The sequence below is a fragment of the Cariama cristata genome, unplaced genomic scaffold (assembly GCF_000690535.1).
Source record: "Cariama cristata isolate BGI_N322 unplaced genomic scaffold, ASM69053v1 scaffold15286, whole genome shotgun sequence".
NCBI lineage: Eukaryota > Metazoa > Chordata > Aves > Cariamiformes > Cariamidae > Cariama > Cariama cristata.
The window spans coordinates 35,463-49,517 of record NW_009620555.1 but is presented as its reverse complement, the minus strand read 5'-3'; the positions used below and the strand labels follow the sequence as shown (position 1 = coordinate 49,517).

The 14,055-nt window shown below is 34.3% G+C and overlaps 1 protein-coding gene across 1 annotated transcript in view; it reads right to left on the bottom strand.

Annotated features, from left to right (window-relative positions):
* Positions 1-623: 623 nt before the first annotated feature.
* The window catches only part of LOC104162831 (glutamate receptor ionotropic, kainate 2-like), a gene marked incomplete at both ends in the record, with an annotated part of 34,219 nt that continues 20,787 nt past the window's right edge, over positions 624-14,055 (bottom strand). Inside the window, 2 exons of the mRNA XM_009701659.1 lie at positions 624-856; positions 6,786-6,992. Of these exons, the coding sequence (XP_009699961.1) occupies positions 624-856; positions 6,786-6,992 (440 nt within the window). The remainder of the gene's footprint in view (positions 857-6,785; positions 6,993-14,055) is intronic.

Below are 14,055 nucleotides of genomic sequence, written 5' to 3'. Positions count from 1 at the left end.
TCCCAATGTCAGTACCCCGCAGTTGGCCCGGTGTAACCTCAGACAGTTGGCCTCGGCCCATTGATCCAGCCTGTCCAGATTCCTCTATAGAGCCTTCCTACCCTCAAGCACATCAATACTTCCTTCTACCTCGGTGTCATCTGTGGAATTACTGAGGGTGCACTGGATCTCCTTGTCCAGATCATTGATAAAGATATTAAACAGAACTGGCCCCAAAATTGAGCCCTGGGGACCACCACTTGTGACTGGTCACTAACTGGATTTAACTTCATTCACCACCACTCTTTGATCAAGGCCGTCCAGCCAGTTTTTTACCCAGCAAAGCATACGCCCATCCAAGCCATGAGCAGCCAGTTTCTCCAGGAGAATGATGCAGGAAATAGTGTCAAAGGCTTTACTAAAGTCTAGGTAGACAACATCCACAGCCTTTCCCTCATCCACTAAGTGGGTCACCTGGTCACAGAAGCAGATCAGGTCAGTCAAGCAAGACTTGACTTTCATAAACCCACGCTGACTGGGCCTGATCACCTGGTGTTGGCACTCAGGATGATCTGCTCCATAACCTTCCCCAGCACCAAGATCAGACTGACAGGCCTGTAGTTCCCTGGATCCTCCTTCTGTACCTTCTTGTAGATGGGCACCACACATTTGCTAATTTCCAGTCAACTGGGGCCTCCCTGGTTAGCCAGGACTGCTGATAAATGAGGTAAAGTGGTTTGGTGAGCACTTCCACCAGCTCCTTCAGTACACGTGGACGGATCCCATTTGAACCCAGAGACTTGTGCGTGTTTAAGTGGTCTGGCAGGTCACCAATCATTTCCCCTTGAATTACGGGGGCTTTATTCTGCTCCCCTTCCTGCATTGATGCAGCACAATAAGAGGAAAGCATGCATATAAAATGTTAGGTCAAACCAGTGAGGAACATGGAGCTCAAGAAACAGATTCCTGAACTTCTTAGAAGACAGAAACAAGGTCGCTGCTGCAGGCAAATGTACAAAAGAAAAGTCTGGCCTAAGACCTATTTTACTGTATGGCAAGAAAAGAAAAATAAGGTTGATTTTTCAAGATTCATAGAAGACATGGCAAGATGTGAACACAATCTCTATGGAAAGGGAAATAAAGAGGAAGACATTTAAAAGGACTCCCTTATGGTCTTGAACTTTTATGAGAATGGTGGTGTTAGGAACAGTGACAAGAATGAAGGAATAAAAAAGACAAGTTAAAAAATCATGACCTAAGTTTTGGCAATGTTCAACTGAATTTGACAGTAAGATAGCCAAGATGAACATTAAGAGAAGTCTGAGATGCAGGTTTAGATGGAGAAAGATAGGTCAGGGAAAAAAGCTAGATTTTTGCAGAAATATGAGTTAGAATCACTTCTACATTATGATATATTCCTATCTATTTGTGTTTTCTGATATATTATTATGTGATTACATTGTTAATCTGTACTATGAATTAATGGAAAATGTGTCAAAGAAGGAGAAATAACAATTTCTGGATTTAGATTTTTAATTGTATAGCTGTTAATGTGATTGGAATAAATATTTTAAAAGACCAATATAAGAGAATGTTCTAAACTTAAGGCCTGATCAGTTTGAAACCTTTCTTGTAAATCCTAAGTAAGACCTTACAATACTAGTTAATTATTTTTCTATCAATCAGCACCAGTTTAACTTCTCATCGGCAGCACACTCAAATGTTGTCATATATAAAGGCATTCTCTGGAGAATCTTCTTTTTTTGAATCTCCACTTGTCTCATATTTCAGACTTTTTTTTTAATGCTTGCTCAGTTGATATATCCGCTTAAACTATGACATCTATAATTTTTTTTAAGACATATGAAATGAATGAGAGTTCACAATCATAAATACTAGCCACAAAGGAAGAGACATAAACCACCGTGTCAAAGTCCAGAGTTGTCCAAATTCGGGTAAGGATGGCAAAACATGTTTCTGAAGTCACTACTGATATTCTGCCTCTGGTTTACTAACTAGGTTGTCCTGCAAAACATTCTTATTATTTGAACCTGATGAGGACAACTAGCACAGTAGTTCTTAGCAAAAATCTAGGGAGTTTGGCAAAAAACAACTAAGTCATTCTCAGAAATAGAGAAAGGAGAAGGTGATGTAGTATTCTATCTGATTAAAAAAAAAAAAAAATCAAATCATTGTTTAACTGAAGTTGTCACAATCCAGCGATCCTCTATGGACAAATATTTTGACAACAGACTAATAGTAATGTTCAATAAGTAGTGGCATATGAGTAAGTGTCAGAACATTATTTTACAAGCATCATTTGAAAACAAAAATATCAGTAGGAGTTGTGTTATACATAGCTTTGAAAATTTCGACATCAGACCAGTGTTTTCACTACTACAATGAGGCAACCATAAAGCACATGCGGTGCTCTAAAGAGCAGTGAGAGACCACGGGTTTTATTGTTCAGTACATTATAATGTTGGTGCAAAAAGACAGAATGCTCGATCTTTTTTTCTCCTAAAGAGTCTCTAATCCCCTGCTAGTATCAAATTTTCTGAGATTTTGATTAATGCAAGAGGCATAGCTAAACTATCCTGCATTTTATTGAAAATCTCAACCGTCAGATCTTTTGCTTGAAAGTTACAAGGAGGAAGACTGTAACTATCCTTGAGGAGAAGAGGCAAGAGAAACTCCTTAATCTTCCATTATGAGACTCTATACAGCAGGACTTGCTGTAAGGATGAAGGAAAGAGAGAGAGTCCAAACAACATGAAGAAACTGCATTTGAAAAAGGGAGGAAGAGAAAAGAAAAGATGGAAGAAACTTAAATTCCTTTACTCATATAGATTTTTCTCTGTCTCAAAAGGAAGCAACCAAAAACCTATGTAGTTGCTTATTGGAAGCTTTTTTTCAGTTCCACACAGTAATACAAAGAGCTTGGCCCTAGTCCTTCAAGAACATAAGGATCTTAAATTAGTGGGGGGAAAAAAAAAAAAGAAAATAACAAGTTATTGGAGGAAGATGTCTCCAGAAACATTTCTAAACTGATTATATAAATATCTGAAACTGTTCTGTTATTAAGAAAAGGCTGCTATTATTTTTATAAATGTAAGCATTTTGTATGTAAGCATTTATTAATTAGGTATTGATTTTAAAAAAATCCAAAAGATATTGAAGTAAAACATAAAACCATGTCTAAAGTTAATTTAAATTAAGTCGTATTTTCCAATTGTCCAACTGCATCAGTCTTAACTTCTTCCAAGCTGAAAATCCTACTCTTCTGAGATACAAAGAAAAGTTCCCATTTAATCCTCACATATAATAGAAATGCAGTCATGATCTAAAAATTGGACTTTTTCTGTAATTATTTATGAATCATAAAATCTATTTGTAATGCATAATGTTTGTGCTGTAGAAGAATCATTCAAACAAAGAGCCAAGAGAAAAAAAGGTTATTTTTAATGGCATATAATAACAACAAATTACTTCCCCGTGGATTTTTCATTTTTGTTTATATATCTGGGAAAGTATGAAATAGTAATTTTTGCCTGTTTCAGAATCCAACAATAAGACTGTTTTGAAGTCATTTTGAAGCTGTAAAGTAGACTGTCTAACAGAAAAAAAAAAAAGCAAAATTTTTTATTTTTACGCTATCAGTGTCTGCTAGCTATAGGGGAACATAATTTACACACTCACACTATAGACCTCATATAATATAATACAGTGCCATAACAATTTTTGGCACCACAGAACAACCTGAAATCTCTAGAATTTATAAATCAGTTCAAAATCAATTCAATAAATCTATCCTTGAATAAAGTTCTTGAACCAAAGCAAGTCAGTATAAAGACACTTCTTTATGAAGAATGCATCCATAAAGGATGAAGACGCCTGAATTTTAGCTCCCCCTCCTCCAAATATATAACACCTTTGTCTTGAATTAACCAGAGAGAAGGGTAAAATATTGAATGAAAAATTGTGGCAAAGAAATCAGACTGCTTAACTGGAGAAAATCAATTTTAAAAGTTTTTATAGGCAAATCTCATCTATATTTACTGTCTTAGGGAATATTTCTCTTCCATTTGCAGCTATAGAGACTACTGTCTTTTCCAACAATAATTCATTATCATTCAGTTGTCAAAGAGAAGGAACCACTGAACCAGTACCAGAACAATGACATATGTGAACACCGAGTACAACAGTCAAAGGAAGAAATGCGAGTAAACTACGGGAAAGGAGATTGCAAACACATAAAGCCTGATGTAAAGGCTTCAGTCTCTGTTCACACTATAGAATTTCAAGCCTGAGACTGACATGATATGCTGAGCTCAGTTCAGATGATAGCATTATTTTCATTTCACTTTCACTTTTGAGTCCAAGCAATTATGTAAAGTGACTAAGCACAGATATAAACTGTTCATTTAAAATTTTAGATTATATTTGGTACTTTTTATCTTTATATAAATTGTGCATCTTCCTTTCTACACACATAATATACTGAAATTATCCATTTTATTTATTCTTGAATTACGAATTCTACAAACTACCCTTAAAAAGATATATACTACAGCATACTATCCTTCCTTTCTGAATTTGAATGATGTTAAAATATAACAAGCAGATAAAACAATTTCTAAAAATATTTTTCAAATAGATATAAGTCCTATGGCAACTCTCAGAACTCTGTCTTATTCTATAGTCTATTTATTTTAATTAGAAACTCAGGTTGAAAAACGCAGACAGAATCCTTTTATCTTTCTAAGAGAAATAGTAATTGAGTTTACTAAATCACTTTATACAAAAAAAAAAAACCAAAACTTTTTAACACTTTAAAAAATATTCTCTAAGGGAAAAGAAGGACTGAAAAGCTAAGCTAATGGGCCATGTGAAGTACTAACCATAGGGAAACATCAAATGTGGTAACTGTCTATCTGAAATTCTTCTCTAAATTCTTGTGCATCAGTTCTGAGGTCTGAAATCTTGCTTGCTAATAAAATGTACCAATAACACGCGTGCAAATAAAGGGCACAAATACATAAATAAATTGCACGTATTCAAATAGATTACAAAATAAGAATAGATAAAACCAGAGAAAGATTTAAAGGAAAATTTTAACAATTGAGAAATTGAGAATGTCTAGTAAAAGTTATGATCCAGATTAAGATGACTACATCTTTCATGATGTACTAACACAGTACCTAAAATTTCTGACTCCTAAATAAACATAATTTCAAAAGGCAGAATAAATTTTAATCTAAATTTAGTTATATGTTATCTATGGGAAAAAGGAACACGTGTTCTATTCTGTGTTATCAAGAGGAAAGGATTGGAAAAGCTCTTGTTCCACATACTTTACTGCTGCAACTTCTTCAAATGCATTTTATTTCAAGATTTTCTTAGGGAAAAGCTTAGGAGGAGGCCATACTAGTACTTGTTCAAGAAATCTTTAGGGCTGAATAATAAAAGTATACCAAAATGTGATTTTTTTACTTTGCTTCTGAAAAATTATAAGAGAAATATTTCCACAATATCCACCCAAATAATGGAAAATTAGTTCCAGATAATGATAACCATCAAGTCTAACAGCTATGTGTGCCTATGCATTTATATCTGTGTGAAAATATGCATGTATAGAGATGGACAGAGAGTCTAGCTAAACATCTGTTTGCTTTCTATGTATGTGTACTAGGTATAATACACGCACACATTTAAAGATAATATAAATATAATACTCCCACACATTCTTCTTAAAAGTGTGAAGCTAGGCATAATCAACATCTGTTGCAACAGCAATACCAGATTATTATTTACTAGAAAAGCATGAAGATAACAACCCTCCTAGTAAATATGGATATTTTGATTAGCACATGTTCTGCCCATCTGCCAAAATCTTAAAGCAAATTGCAACAAGATTACTGAATATTTTTCTTCAAGCTATTCATGCAGTTTCTGCCATCATTAGGAGGTTTCATTTGAATTAGCTACAAAATACTCTCCCCTTGATCCTATTTTAAATGACAGTCATGTGCAGAATAGGTTTTATCTTGTTCTTTGATTAAATGTCTCTATATCAAGCAATTTGCCCCAATAAATGCAAAAAGGGACAATGACATAATTTTCAAATTGACTAAAATGTTTCTAAGAGTCTGAATTCAACTGGTGTGACCAACTGGAAAAGCATGCTTTGAAGGACACGAAGTAATGCCTCCCTTACTCATTTACAAGTAGTTGTAATGGCATCTGTTTTGACACACATTGCATTACTTTGCTCCTTCAGTATACATTGATATTTTTGTCTCACTGCCTGCACTTCATTGCTAATGTTTCAAAAAAGATACTCCTCTTCTTTGTGTATGTCAAATAATTTATGTGTTTATACTACATACGCAGAAATTTCTCTGAGACATTCTCAGATGCACTACCAGAAGAGGAGGTCTGACTTCTACTGATTAATGAAGACATATGTTTCATCACAAAAAAACATGTATTTGTTCTCAGAAATAAATTCTGAATATTATCCATTCCATATTTTGACTTGGGCACATGGCACAGAAGAGCTAAACCAGTTTGGCAGAAATAAGCACTGCCTGTTGGCAAAACAGAGATGCAGAGTAGTCTTTATTTAACAAACAAATGCTACACTAAAGAAATCACTGATGTGAATCTACTTACGCTACTTCTTTAAACATCTGCATTTTCCAAAACAGTACTATTCAAATGGCATTATCATAAAAGTTTTACAATTTGTATAGATAGAATTGAAATCTAAATGGATAGTAGAAAGCTTCCAAAAGTTAACTTACATGATCAATTAGTTCACGAACCATTCCATTCCACTGTCCGCTGGCATCTTCCTGGGCTCCGTATTTTCCATCCTCCACCAGTCTAATCTCATAGGAAAATCCAAGGATAGTAGACAGCTCCCTGAGGAGGTCAATGCAGTAACCTTCAAATCGATCGTTTCCATACAAGGGTTTGTCAGACTTCTTGAACATAACATATGGCTCTTCCTGTAAAAATTTAAAAGACAGAATGGATAATGAGCGTCCCACACCTTTCTTTTTAACCTAAAGTGCTACACTGTCATGATACCATTCCCTGTACAAAGAACTCCAATGAAGAGTAGAATTCTTTTAGCTTTTGTCTAAAGTCTTTATTTATCTTCAAACTGAAGTTAGTCAGGAGACCTTCTTTCTCATTTTTATCAGAAAAAATGACAGTCTAAACAACATAGGCATATCTTCAAGGTATTCATATAAACACTAAATATAAATGTACTCCTTAACAAATTACATTATACATTAACATCAAATGCATTGTTTGGAGGGATATCATAAGTCTATTAAAATGCAGAAACTGTGCTTTGGCAACTGAAAAAAAATCAATTCAAACCCCAAACAGTTTTTTTTCCTCCCAAGTGGGAGGAAACAGTCAGTGAAAACACCCAGTGTTCTGTTCCCTCTAGTTATAGGCTGGCATTTACAAGACTGCAGCAAAACCAGAAAAAAGTTAACTCAAAAAGCAAATCCCATGAAAACTGAATTTATTTTCTTTAAACATTTATCTCCTTGTATTTAAATTACAATGTGACTTTTTTGCATAAAGTGGTGTGCAAACAGAACAGCAAACAAATTAAAACGATTGGCAGAATATTCATAATTATGTAAAGAAACGTAACATTCAGCAAAATGTAAGATTTTTACATCTGTTTCTCAATATAGGATAGCCTTCCTCAAATACAAAGCTGAAGGAAAAAAGACAAAAAATAAATGGTAGAGTGTTCCACTACAATATGGCACCAATATTCAAGTTGTATTTCGTAAGTTAAATACACAATTCAGTCTTTGCTCATGTTTTAGACAGGCTTTTTTCATTTTTTATAATAATGAAAAAATAAGCACCAATTAAGGTAAGACAAATGGTGGTAGATGAAATTACTGCACCAAATACAAGTCTCAATGAATAATCAGATAAACTCTCCAGGGTAACTTAACAAAATTCATACAGCCCTAAATCTCCACATCAGCACCCAGCGGGGTTAAAGGCATCTGACAGCTTTAGTAAGGAATTGTCAACATTGCTGATGTAAACCTCCTTCTTGAAGTGTCCCATGATTTAAGCATTATATCTGCATAGAACTAGAACTTTAGCATGTAAGATTTTACCCAAAATGCAAAGGAGAAAGCAGGGAGATTTCTTGCTCTTAAATGAAGTGTGTTCAGAATATATCTGTTCCCCTATTGCCTCTTATGCTTTTTTTCTAAATAAAACAAACTACTGAATCAAGACTCTGCTGAGATTCTATTTTTATGTACTTCTATTGAAATTAATAATGATACGGCCATATTTTTAAAAAGTACACGACTAATCTTCATACAATTAACAAGGAATGTAACATGAAATAAATTGTCCAGAGAAACTACTAGGATGTTTTCACAGAAATTTTTCAAACAATAGGTAAGCAAATGACTCCAGGTGAGCTCTTCTAGATGTAGTACTGACAAGAACAAAGATCTGACTAAAAACATGAAAGTTGAAACCAATTTAAGTGACAAGAATCATTGAATAATTATTGAGAAGCAGAGGCAGTGACAGAAAAAAATACATATGAACAGTTGCTAATAACATCAGACAATTGATATGAAACATCTCATAGAAAACAACTGTAAGGAAAACAGTTTTTCAGGTTAAATGAGAATTCCTTAAAGAAAGCACACTACTGGCCAAGCAGAAGCTATGCTAAGGCAAAACATAGAAAGTGTAGAAAAAGAAGCAACAAGACTCAAACATGAAATCTTCAATGAACTGAAACTCAGAAAAAGAAGGATGGAGAAAGTGAAATGTAATTCAGAATGTGAAGGACAAACAGAAAAGCAGATATAAAACTTGTGCAGGGAGAAATGCATAAATGGCAAAGCAAAAAAAGCCCAGTACAATTAGGAATTGATATTAAGGATAAAAAGTGACATTCTAGAAGCAAGAATAAAAAGAAAGTCCAGGAACTAGTTCATCTGCTGCCCAACAGGAAAACAAAATCATGAAATTACACTGCAAAGAGAATCAAACAGTTCGATGATTTTCCTGTGCCTATCTTCTCTGAAAACGTTAATGCTGATCAGATAATGTACAAAATTAACACAAGAAACACATGTAAAAGTGTTTAGACTAGAGTACAGAAAGGTAACTTCAGTGAGTCCTTGAACTTTAAGTACTTTCCAGAGTTTGGACCTGATGAATTCACAGAAGAACTGGTTTTAGCAATTTCAGATCCATTAAGATTTACCTTTAAGAATTCATGGAGGCCTCAAGGAGACTGTTTCCAGTCCAAAAAACTTCACAAATTGGAGAAAGGAGGGCTATGAAATTGTAGACTAATTAATGCAATTTTTAGAAAACCAGTATTTCTATCCTAAGCAAAGTACAAAACTATTGCATTTGTGGGAATCTAAAGCTAAGAGAACACGGAGAAGGGAGGAAGTTGAGGAAAGTCATCACGTTATATGTAAAGTCATCCTTTTCTCCCTAAAAATATGAAGAAAATCTGACTGTCCAGAAATGTGTACTTCATTATCAATCTGGAAAGTTATAATAAGTGATATTCCTTTATAGGCTACATTTAAATATTTCCACTTATTCTGGAACAGAAGAGAAGCTAATTGGATGTGTATTCACTACACAGTGGGGTAAGATCAGAATTCAAAACGGTAAGTTTCATAAAATAGAAAAGCAATTACAAAAAAAAAGGCATTCAAAAGGAATTCATTAATATTTGCATACTTCAGCTGAACGATAAATTGCAGAAATTCAGGAGGAAAAGAGCTGATCAGGTAGCAACTCTATAAAATTAAGTTCTAGATGTTATAGGTGATCATGCACTAGACTCAACAATATCACAACATTGACTGAGAAAAAAAAAATTACCTACTTGGATCTGCTTTGAGCAGGAGTTGGGACGGGAGGGTCTACAGTGGACTCTTCCCATCAAAATTACTCTATCATATTATATTTTTGACACTATTAATGTTTCAGTTGCTGTATTCTATTCAGTTTTGAATACTGCAGTTTAGCAGAAACATGAGCCAAGGTCTACAAAACAGGATGAAGAAAGACTGAAAGAATATGTAGGTTGTTTCACTTAAGGAAGAACAAACTGAGAGAGAAGTGATAAAAGTCTACAGTACATAGAAAGTTGTTGCAAAAACGAACCAGAAAAGTTATTTTCTATAGAGGGCACAGGAATTAATGGCCTCAAACTTGGTAAAAGAACTAAAGGTTAGAAATTAGACGACACTTTATAATGATAACTATACTTAAGTGCCACAGTAGGCTGTCTAGAATTTGAACTGTTTTGCTAGAAGAAAAAGATAAGCTCAATCACTTCTTGCTTAAAAAAAAAAAAACAGCCAAAAAACCAGCTACCTGTGGCAACTATTTCTGATGTGAAAAAAACATTCACGATCCAGGAAGTGAAATCCTGACAATTCAAAAATTGTCCATTTCACCTATGAGGTTCTGTGGCTTTGGAATTTTCCAAATTGTCTGGAACTTCTGTATCAACAGTAGCTAATTCGAATATATTATCCCATCTTAAAGTGGGATTAAATTTTCAATAACATTTTTTAGCTACACTTTAAATCCTAACATTTATTTCTGAATGTGTAAAAAAAACCTCTGGTTCAGATGTAAAAAGACTCAGACTTGTGCTTCCCAAATGTAACATTCTACATGTGCCTCTGCAGGCATTATGAAATTCCTGTGTAGCTTGCAGTGCCCATCTACACAGACCCTAGACATTTGCTCTCTGAGTTGTTCAGATGTTTACAGAGTCACACATCCCCCAGTCTATCTGGAATCTTGACAAGATTCTCGATAAAAGTTTTGTTTCTATCTTCCATTCCAAGCAATCCTGAATTACATGGGGCAGAATTTAAATATGTACAATATCAGGGAGGCAGTATAATTGCCAATTCATGCTTTTATGTCTCCTTTACTTAAGTAAGGACAGCAGGATTTTCTTCACTGAGCCAACCAGCTCATCCGTACATTCTTGCATATTTTCCTGTAAGATCATTACAGTAATCCTCAATCGTTTTATCCATTCTGCTGATACTTTTTTACACTTTATTAAAAAAAAAAATAAAATCTTTCAACATTTTCTGGAATTCAGAGCTCCAGCTCCATACTCTTTTACTATTCTTTACTCTGACCTGTTTGGATAAGGACTACAATAGCCTCTATGCCACTATTTAATAATTGTAATATTTTGTTACGGAAAACAGCTTTTGCTGAGAAGACTAATCAATGGGTTATTAATACTTTCTTAATACTTTTACAGTCCTTACATTAAGCCATTACTTAATGGCTCTTGCTGCTTTTCCTTATAGTCTTCAACTGTCCAAAACATTTGCTTCTTCTCTTGAGACTTTTTATTCACCATGTAAAGCATTTTGTTACTTAGCTTCGATAAGGTTCATCTTCGATTTCTCAGAAAGTGGGTTTTGGCAGCTTCATCTGTAATAACTCTTATTAATCCCAAAGTTTTCTCTAGTTCTTCTCTTTTTCCTCTGGTAATATACAATTCACTGAACATGGCATTCATGTACTCTGGACAAGTCCATGCAAAGGATCTACTACATGCTTTACTTGTTCAAGTTTTAAATTTATACTATGGACTAATGTAAAACTGGTTGCCAAGTACACTCTCAGAAAAGCGTGTATGCATTAAACGTATGATTGCTATTGTTTCTTGGTGGATTATTGCTTCCACCAAAATCTTTCACTAGGACAATTATCTTTGATTAGTAGACAGAGTATTTAAACTGATTCATAGATTGGCAACTGGTTTATACTTATTTTAATATTGTTCACAATTTAATTTTGTCCTTCAGTACCTGAAAACATGACTCTTAAAAATTACTAGACCACATCAAAAAACAAGTTGGCCAGACTTCTTTTCAGAACATCTAGAAAATATTCTTTAAAATCTTCTAAACAGTTTCAGTTGAAGTTAATAGTCCTTCAACTGGACATATCTCCCTGGGAAAAAAACAAAAACAAAACAAAACAAAAAACCCCACACCTTTTCCTTAGCACTTTTATTATTACTTGGAATGACATGAGCAGCTCGAAGCAAAAGGCACTGAATAAGTACTGTCTATACACAGGTGCTCGAAGAATAAGATTCCTGAATAAATCCTCATGGAGAGACAATATTTGCAGAATGTGCCTACTCTCAATTGACTTAGGCTATAGGAAAGGAATTCTACCATGTATTTTTATCAACTATACTTGTCCTGAAACAAAAGCAACCAAATGGAGAGTTATCACACTTTCAAAACAAATCTTTTCTTCGTTCAAATTAATCTTGATTGTAGTTTAACTCATTCTTGATGTGTGAAATTTACCAACATGGTAGCAAACTTTTGACCAGCTCAGTAGTAAGGAATTACTCAAATTAAATTTATCCATAGAGAAATACTTAGAATATGAAAATAAAGAAAAATACAAAGGGCATTGGGAATAACAAGAAAGATGAAAGGGACATGGATATATAAACTTTGGTAATTGTTAGCTTACATTTGAAATTGGGAGGCTAGATAAATTGATGTTTTTTCATAGGATTTAAATCATAGAAGTTTATAAACCTTATGCAAGAACAAAGTGAGTTTAAATTACTCAGAAGATTCACATATATAATCAAACACCTAATTCTACTGTTAGGTAATTCACACTATTTAATGTAAATATTTTTAGATAAAGCAAGAAATGGAAAAGGTGTTATTTCAACACCAACAGAGAGGGGTACATACTGAGCAACAGTATCTCATGCATGTGTGCTCAGAAAAATGCAGTACACTCCTCCAACTTCCAGTATTACCTCTATCACCAAACCATCAAATTTAGTCTGAAATCAAACACTGGTTTTGTTTCAGCTGGCTATATTTCATATGGATATCTTTTTTGTTAAAGGGAAAGTCTTCACACCACTAGTTCCTTTTAAAATAGGAGAGTTTAGAAGAAGAGCTGGAGGTAAACTGCGAATATCTCTAGCACTCAGGACAACAGCATGACAATAATGTTTTTTAGACATTTGAGGTATAATGTAAATGCATTTTCCCCAGTGCTAAGCACTCACATTGCACCTGAATGAGATAATCACATGAACAGTTAGTAGTCTTGAAATGTTCAGTTTGGCTAATTAACTCTATGAACATCAGCTTGGGTTATCTGGATAATGCAATCACCCTTTTACACATGGGTGGCTGTATATATTCTATGAATGTAATACAGGTGAGCAATTTGGAAAAATTTAGCACTACAGAGTTGAATATAATTTTCTTGCATATGCCATCAAGACTATTTTCGCTGGTTCTCTCAATAACATTACAGCACCATTATTGTTATGTCAGTTAGGTCTCAACATGGGAATATTAAAAATGGGTCTTCCAAGTATGAGATGTCTTTATGATTTTCAGCAAATTTCTGCCAAGTTAGCTGGCTCCTTCAAGCTCATCACATGCACATTTGATGTATTGAATGACCACAGAACAAGAATATATACCATGTGTGACTATAATACCTGGAGTTTGTTTGGAAAACATTAGTGTATGTTATCATTACCATAGTTTTAAAGGATGTTGAAGAAAAAACAGGCAACTAACCAATCACTTGCTGTACAGGAGGTCACTCGACCTTGTATACCAGCCTATAGAAGCTGCCCATGGCTGCTAACATGTCAGCATCCATCTTTAAACTGTGTATTAGACTGCCACAAAGATTAGTGTTTGAGTGCCAGAGTAGAATTTATAAGGAATGCAGAATTTATATTCTGTAGTTCTGATCTAAGTACCATCTTAACAACATTACAGGGACATATATCTTTAAAGCTGTATATGGTCTTGTATCCTGTTCTTGAAGCTTGACTGTAGTTTGGATGCAATAAGATGTTTACTTTTCAAGCACAAAAAATATCATGACTAGTTATGAAATAGTGGTCATGATTGTCAATGATTGTATGACTTCACTTTTTTCCCTGTCTATGGGGACTTTACGTGGAGTGCAAGTTGGATCACG